Source organism: Alosa sapidissima, chromosome 3, assembly GCF_018492685.1.
Source record: "Alosa sapidissima isolate fAloSap1 chromosome 3, fAloSap1.pri, whole genome shotgun sequence".
NCBI classification, from domain to species: Eukaryota; Metazoa; Chordata; class Actinopteri; order Clupeiformes; family Clupeidae; genus Alosa; species Alosa sapidissima.
Window position 1 is genome coordinate 22207457 of NC_055959.1, and position 8484 is coordinate 22215940.

General features: G+C 41.6%; 2 protein-coding genes and 1 non-coding gene across 3 annotated transcripts; 2 read left to right on the forward strand and 1 right to left on the reverse strand.

The window, feature by feature from the left end:
- The first annotated feature begins 151 nt into the window (after positions 1-151).
- On the forward strand, positions 152-233 carry trnas-aga. Its single transcript has one exon. It is a non-coding gene; the product is annotated as a tRNA-Ser (tRNA).
- Positions 234-616: 383 nt separating this feature from the next.
- On the forward strand, positions 617-4800 carry spc24 (SPC24 component of NDC80 kinetochore complex). The gene is made up of 6 exons (XM_042086523.1): positions 617-858; positions 1324-1518; positions 1618-1762; positions 3551-3655; positions 3969-4045; positions 4358-4800. Exons 2-6 carry the CDS (start codon positions 1350-1352, stop codon positions 4465-4467), a joined length of 606 nt encoding a protein of 201 aa, XP_041942457.1. The 5' UTR covers positions 617-858; positions 1324-1349; the 3' UTR covers positions 4468-4800.
- Positions 4801-4885: 85 nt separating this feature from the next.
- On the reverse strand, positions 4886-8128 carry s1pr5a (sphingosine-1-phosphate receptor 5a). The gene is made up of 2 exons (XM_042087397.1): positions 7980-8128; positions 4886-7358 (listed from the first exon to the last, which is right to left on the reverse strand). The coding sequence occupies exon 2, from the start codon at positions 7074-7076 to the stop codon at positions 5886-5888; it is 1191 nt and encodes a 396-aa protein (XP_041943331.1). The 5' UTR covers positions 7077-7358; positions 7980-8128; the 3' UTR covers positions 4886-5885.
- Positions 8129-8484: the final 356 nt, after the last annotated feature.

Genomic DNA, 8484 nt, shown 5'->3' on the forward strand with positions numbered 1-8484 from the left:
TGTACTCTTTGGTGACCGTTGTAGTGGTACCTGCGTAGAAACTTTCACGCAAAAAAGAAAGGAAAGTTGTCATCCTTACTAAATATTTCGAATTCTGGGTATGTTCGCTGCTTGGACCCCTAAAGTCGCTGTTCAAATACTATGTAATGAAGTAGTCGTGGCCGAGTGGTTAAGGCGATGGACTAGAAATCCATTGGGGTCTCCCCGCGCAGGTTCGAATCCTGCCGACTACGAAATGTTTTTTCTTTAGTATTTCTGGCGTTTTGATTTCATCACTTAATGGAGTCAAATGCAAAATTAGTCTTGGAAATATCAGGATTAAGTGGAGAACCCGCCTATCAATATTGGCCAGAAGTATTCAATCACATTTCAGTCCTGCAGATGGCGGTAATGCACTAACATTTCAAACTGTCTTGAAATGTTAGTGCATTACAGTTTGAAATGTTAGTGCATTACCGCCATCTGCAGGACTGAAATGTGATTGAATACTTCTGGCCAATATTGATAGGCGGTTCTCCACTTAATCCTGATATTTCCAAGTCTAATTTTGGGGTCTCCCCGCGCAGGTTCGAATCCTGCCGACTACGAAATGTTTTTTCTTTAGTATTTCTGGCGTTTTGATTTCATCACTTAATGGAGTCAAATGCAAAATTAGTCTTGGAAATATCAGGATTAAGTGGAGAACCCGCCTATCAATATTGGCCAGAAGTATTCAATCACATTTCAGTCCTGCAGATGGCGGTAATGCACTAACATTTCAAACTGTCAACTCAAAAGTAGCAGGAAAAGAAGAAGATCGCGGGATTTTTCAAGTACTCAAGCGAATGTTAAACCTAGGATTTGTTGTTGTGTTTGACGGTAAGTTATGACTTTAGGGCTCGATGTGCTAAAGGTACAACAATAGTTACACAATAGTGCACAAATGGAATAAGCTTACTGTAAATATGCTAAATTTGAAGGATCGTAGATTATCGGAGAACATCAAATGTCTGTGTTTGCTTCACGGTTTATTAGCGTTAGCTAACACGCTAGTCGTACGTTACCTAGCACCAGTAGGCCTACCAAACAGACAGCATAATAATAATAATAATAATAATTAAATTTAGCGTAACCTACAGTTGCTTGCTGTTAGCCTGTTACGATGCAAGATTAGTGGTAAAGTTAACAAGTTATATGTTGTTGAGGCTAAAATCAGTGTGTTCAAATTTGACACGTCTTTTTACGTCTGTGCACACAGACGTCCATGGCCGATTAGTAGTTGCATTATTAATGAGCTACACATTCTTTTTTAGTTTGTTAAGACTATTTTTTTTTTTTTTCAAGATTGGAAGACTTTCGAGACCTAAGAAATGGGGTCACAGTACGATCTTAACGACCTGGAAGAGTCTCTAGAGTCATGTGTTCAACTAATCGATAGCAGTAATGCGGAGGGAAACATGCAAGGTATACGAGATAAAGCACCACAGCTGTTTAATCACCACCTGGACACAAAGAAGACCTCGACCCAGCTCCTAAATGGTAAGTAAACGCTGAGCTTTTATTTTAAGTAGTAAAATACAGCTCTGTTGGCAAATTCTTATTTTGTAACAATACATTTCATGTGTTGGCCATGTTAAGACCTTATCCAGTCCGAAGAAAGAGTGGGCCAAACACTTCTGGATTTGGAGAGTCGTACAAATAAAATGACTGAGGAACTAGAGACGCTTCAGCGGGAGATTCAAAAGAAGCAAACCCAAGGCATGAACCTGGAGTCAGAGTCACAGTAAGCTACACCCCTTATTCTTGACTTCTGCTTTGGACAACTCTGAAAACAAATGCTTTGGACAACTCAAGTGAATTAAAAAATGAAACTGAATATTCAACCATTAATACTATGTTTACACGTGGCCGGCTATTTTCAAAAATAACATTGTGCACACCTGCCATATATAGTATATAGACCTAGTATAGACCTTCATATATAGTAGGTCATGGAAATTCAGTTTTTCTTTTGTCAGGGAAAAGTCATGGAATTTTACATTTCACTTAGAGTGGGAACCCTGGTTTTAGTATAGCCTAACACAGTGCTGTTACCAAGAAGTTCATATTCATGATGCCATGTGATGCTTCAAGCAGTGTGTTTGTTCTGATGGCATAGGCCTCTTCTCCCTCTCCCTCCCTTCCTTCTTTCCTTCCTCCGGTCCTAGCCCCTCCTAATTAATGTTGTGAAGGAAACGAGGAAGGAATGATAGGATGATGAAGGAATGAAGGAGAGACGATATGAGAGCTGAGATGTCCTCCTCACTCACGCATCACTTTTAAGAGACGTCAATTACTGATGCGGCGCATCACCTCTTAGGCTAGAATAAACAGACACGCAAATTGCAGAGAATATGTGTTTATACCAAAGCCAAAAAATGTCATATGAACATGGACTCTCTTCCCACTTATTCACCCTAATAATGAGGTAATGTTTGATAGTTCTCGACATGAACAAATACTTATTATACAATGTGTGAACAAAACAGGCATGAACTTTTAAAAAAAAAGTTTGCATGGTAGTTCATAATAATTCCAGCATATACAGGGTTCCCGCGGATCCTTAAAAAGTCTTAAATACAACTTTCAGATTTTAAGGCCTAAAAAGTCTGGGATGTCTTGAATTTTCGAAAGGGAGGTATTAAATTTGCGTATGGGACCGCCAGCGAGTGCAAGAGAGCGAGTGAAATGTCTCCATCCTGTTTTGTGTATTTAAAACGCAATTGTAAGTGAAGGAAGTGGAGGAAGTGTAGTGGTTGCAGAGTGAAGATATTTTTCACGGGTGTGGTTAAAGTTGTGAAAATGGTAATAATACAGTATGTACAAATATGCCTGACGTTTTCGTGGTGTAGCCGAGGCCTGAGATACTCAGGTAGCCTACGTGAGCGGGAGAAAGAGTTGGTAAGCCAGTTAACAATAAGTTGGCCATACGTTCGAATTTAGGCCTGACATATGGATTTTAAAACCCCTGTCCGGTGTCCGGCGCAGCCTCAAGCCGGATGCGCATTTGTCCTCCTTTTTGGAGTTGCGCTGGGCATCTAGAATCTTTGTAAAGTAGTGGATTAACTTTAATTTGCTGTGCTGCATATGGGACAATAGATGCACATAGTAAATTATATAAAGTAGGCCTATTAAAATATTTAAATAGCTTAGTCTAACTTTTCTAAAATATTGAAGGGAATCCATTCCAGTGCACGTCAGTCTCAACAGTCAGCCTCAGCCAGTAAGCACAACCAAATATGTACAGCCAGCTTCAAAAGCAAGCAGCCCAGACCCTAAAATTGGGCATTTATAGCTGTGAAGGTAATTCACACACAATTATTTTTCTTTCGTCAAAATATATTTGGTAACTTCTGTAGACATCCAAAATTGGGTGGGGGTTAAAATTAGTAGGGAAAAAATGACGTTAGGCTTTGAACGATTTCTGGGGCACAAACTGGAGGACCGAGGAGAGAGGCCGTATGCAAATAGAGGTTTGAGAAGAGGCCATATCAATGTGAAACATGCATTAACTTGCCTTGCTTTTTGGCAGGTTCCTGCAGAGGGAGCTAGAGCACTTGCGTGAATCAGAGCAGGAGATGCAAGCCCTGCAGCAGGAGGTGGATGAGGACACCACAGAGATTATCCCCTCTGCCATGTGAGGAACTTAAATATTCTCATATTGTCTTTGGCTGAATAGCAGTGTTTTCAACTCAAACATGGTCTGCAAAATTTAGATGGTAGCCAATATACAAGAAATTCCATCCTCTGTTCCAGATATTTTCATAGCTTGCTCAAAGTAAATGCTGCTTTTTGCACATCTAAATCATGACCCATCATCAGTTTGTTCATACATTGAATATGGAACTCTGTCCAAAGTAATCTAAAAAAAATAGCTGGTGTCACATGATGGGGAGAAAGTCTTGTGTAGAGTTCTGTTGTCAGTTCTGTTCTTACCTTTTGTCTTGCAGATACCTGGCTCAGCTCTACTACAAAGTCACTAAGATCAAGCTGGAGATGGATGGGGATCCAAAAATCTTGAAAGGAGGTAATATTGCTCACATAACACTTAGTATCATTGTGTCTACTAAGTATCAGTATCATTGGAATTTTTACTTTGGATATTTTAAACAAAAGTTTGGAGAATGGAATTTTTTGTCAGTTTAATAGGACCTCCTCTACTCTTGCCTAAAATAAGAGAAGGAATGGAGTTGCCACTCTTATCCTGAAAACAAACTCAACAATGTATATTTTTCTAAATTTGGAGAAAGTGCATGTGTTTTTGTTAAATGTATGTTATAAAAAATTGAATGCAGGTAGTTTTTTTTTTCCCTCACAAACTGTCTTGTTTTCCTTTAAGTTCACTATGGGAAAGACCTGGTTACCCCCATCAACATTGACACCTCCCAGCTCTCGCCATGTGCTGTCAGTGATAAACTCTGGAGTTTAGTCAGCACAGAATGGAACTAGTTTGTCTCTGAAATTGTTTTTGTATCTGCTCTATGTGTCTTGTCTATTGTGTCCTTGTGTCCTTGATGTTTTTAATGTGATATAATACCTTCACAAAGTCTACTCATATTCATACTATTTTATTTGTCCACTAGATGTCAGTGCACTCATTTTTCCCATTGCTTGATGGCGACTTGGAGAAAGAATCTTGGATCATTTTTCAATCTTAAATTCTGCAGCATGCTGATGGTTGCCATCAGCCACCATGTTAATATAATAGGCATAGTTGACTGTTGCGTATTTGTTTTCTCTGCATATTTAAAGGCTACAAAAAATAAAATGCCATGTACTAAACTTCACTGAGTTCTTCTAACTTTCTCAGTTGTTTTTGAATATTGAAGGTATGTTATCGGTTCAGTTGAGTAAAGATAAGCCATAATAACTGATCAAAAGCTTTTATTTTACATATATTACAAGATGATACATAACTTAAAAGTAAACCTATTTTCATCATTCCGTCAAACTGTACACAACACATAGATATACATTATAAAATAGGCATTTCATCTCTAAACATTCTGTACATTACATTTAAATGCAGTTTATTCCATACATAGTATTGCTACCATTGTGGTCAGTTAATTGAATGCTACCGATAATTTGTATTGTTTGTATTCATACATTTTTATTGGAGTAAATGCGGAGGCAGGTTCAGGCCTCGAGTCTCTACGACAACATATTTCACAAAACCAGCAAGGCCCTGAAAAGCCACATGGATCTGTTTAGTCGTTTGTGCTTGCGCTTGCCAGGCGCATGTTTTGGAGCAATCCAGAACCCCATGCTAAGGAGTGGAGATTGAGGCCACAAGAACCTGATTTCTGGCCAAACAGCCCAGAGACCATTGGCAAAGAAAGGAAAAACTTGGAAACCTGTTATTTTCCTATGTGTGCATCTTTCTCTTTTTGGTTGTGTATACTGTTTCTGAGGGAAAACCAAGTGGTGCACACAGCCTTGTTGAAATAGTCTCAGCATCAACACAGTCTAGTTATTCGGCTCCTTCTGAACATGCATCTTCAGACATAACCTGATAATATATTTATGCTTGAAAGAGTTCTGGTTTACAATGCACTGAGTGCATTACGTTGCATGGTACTCTACCTTGAAGGTGTTCATTTTTCTCTCTCAGTATGATATCCCAACTTTGACAGTGCTAGAGACTTCATTCATAGGGATGATCAACCCTATGCATAAAATAGTTTGCTGAGGGCCAACTTATCAATGTGAAGTCATTAAAAGTCTCAGTCTTCAGAGGAAGTGTAGGGACTAGGCACTCAATGTAGTAGTGCCGTGAAGTGCATTTCAGAGTTCCATTCACCAGGTCAGAGTTCCAGCACCTCTACATGTTATGGATAGTCCTTTTGAGAGCTCCAATAATGTGCTCAGCTCTTGGACATCCTTGGGTAAATGGCTTTGATGGTAGAGGGGGTGAAGTTCCCCGAGGAGACGGTGTTCTCCACTCCCTCGAGCCGGTGGGAGGGTAGCTCCGTCTTGCTGGTGCTGCACTCCAGGAAGGGCAGGCCGATTTTCTTGACCTGTCCGTCTTTGGTGATGAGGCAGTGGCGGCAGAGCAGCCGGATGATGGCCCGCCGCATGTCCTTGCTGGTGAGCGTGTAGATGATGGGGTTGAGCAAGGAGTTGAACATGGCGATGCCCAAGAAGTAGTCCGCGCGGAACAGCACCTGACAGCTCCGCGCCGGGCAGCAGAAGTCCAGGATGAGAAGCACAAAGAGGGGAAGCCAGCATGCAATGAAAACCCCCAGCACGATGGTGACCGTCTTCAGCAGGGCCAGGTACTTCTGGGATTTGCGCGCCAAGCCCTTGCGCTGGGGGCCGCAGCCCAGGCGCTGAGTGTTGGACTTGACGATGCGGAAGATGCGCGCATACAGCACCACGATGGCCATCAGCACTGCGCTGAAGACTGTGACGCAGAACAGGATGTAGCTCTTGTCGTACAGCGGCAGGACCGTGGAGCAGTGGTCCAGGCGGCCCATGCAGTTCCAGCCCATGATGGGGAGGACCCCCAGCAGCACCGAGACCACCCAGCTGGCTCCGATAAGGGCAAACATGCGTCCTCTCTTGGCCCCCTGGTAAGGCTTCATCCTCACCATGGTGACGTGTCGCTCAATGGCGATAGCCAGTAGGCTGATGACAGAGGCAGCCAAAGTGATGAAGACCCCACCTTCCCTCAGGAACCACTGCAGTGGTGTCATTTTCAGGGTGTTTGCTCCAGACGTGATGATGTTTACCATGTAGGTGAAGCCTGCCAACAGGTCGGAGAGTGTCAGGTTGCCCAGCAGGTAGTACATGGGCAGATGGAATTTTTTGTTCTTCCAGATAGCCACCAGCACCACAGTGTTCTCCAGCACTATGAGCAGACAGATGATGAGAAAGAGTATGGCCTCTGGTTTTAGTCCATCTCTGTACTTGTTCTCTTTCAGCTTTCCCGTATAGTTGTAATGTGTTACCAGAGCCGCATTGCTGTGGTATTCATGGAACATACTGAGGTAGCCAACGGCAGGAGCCACAGTTGGCAATGTGGCAGAATAGGCATATTGTGATGCTTCCTCCATCTTTAGTCCAAGTGATTTTACTTCACCAGAAAATAGTCCCCTTGAAAACTCCTGTCACCACTTAGTTCTTGCGACTATCATAGCTTTTCAGCTATGATAAACGTGAAAATACAATTTGAATTTGAAGATATCCTTTGATACAAAAAAATAGGTCCTTGGGTCGCTGGTTCAGACTGGGTGGATATGAAGTAAAAAAAAAAAAAAAACACGGCTGTCTTCAGAAACTCCCTTTCAGCTCCAATCTCAGCTGTGCTATATCACCGACCGCCACAGGATGGTGTTCTGGAGGGAACAGAAAGGCTTTAGTGAACACCGTGCGCAAGAACGCCAACATCCTGCGATCCTGCAAACTTAATTTGAATCAAATCGGTGCATTACGGAGTGGTAGGTGAATTAATTGATGACTATCTGTTACTTCAATGCCCATATGTAGGCTACGCTATGTATTTCCTAGATTAGTGCCCATTATGTCTTAAACATGTAGCCAAGTTGATGGGTTGTTTGGCTACCAGGCAATTAAAACGGTGTAATGTTCTCCAAAATTACGTCCGTAATTTATTATTCTAGTCACTGCGCGATGAAACACTCATGTTTACCACTTGGCTGAAAACAATGTCACGCGAATAAATTATAATACAACTACATTAGTCATATAAAAAATAGTCTACTTATTCTTCCTCCACAGTGACACATTTGGAGTATCAGTGTTTTTCTTAATTTACGAGTTTAAGTTAGTAGCCTAGAGTCTGGAGTCTTACTTCAGAACATTTTAGCTGTCTGGTTGGCTTTATTTTACAGTAAAACAATGTAGCCTATAAAGGGTCTTCATATTCCCACCCCACGAAGTCATGCTGAAATTGACATTTTCCATACAGCCTAGGCAAAGAGGAGACAGCAGCTTACCTTCACGATTCAGAGTGACTGAGTTTAGTCTGAGGTAAACTGTCGGTGTATGCTGAGCTCTCGGTCCCAAAAGAGTGTAACGCAACTTCATCTGATACAAGGACATGAGTCGACGAGAAGTGGGCTGGTCTCTCCGACTTTCGTTGTTTGGCTGTTGAAGCTGTAGTGAAGAGTTGGGTCACTCCCACCGTGTGTGATCACCAGACGATACGACCTCCGTTTGTTATTATAGGCTGTATTAATCAAGATTTGGCCTAAAGTCTAAAGGATTATCCTGTTGTTTGTTTTCATTGGTCATTAACTAAAATTACTCATAAAATCCTAAGGGTTACCCTGGGTACCTTCTCAGACTCTTAAATATAGAATCATGAATCAAAAGTTGAAGGACTATATTTCCAGGGAGCTATGGGATTGGGAAAGTGCTAAATATGAAAATAAATGTTGTGTGTGTGTGTCCATTAACAAAAGACAGAATTCATACAGGCTACTTCCTGTTGTTGAAAAC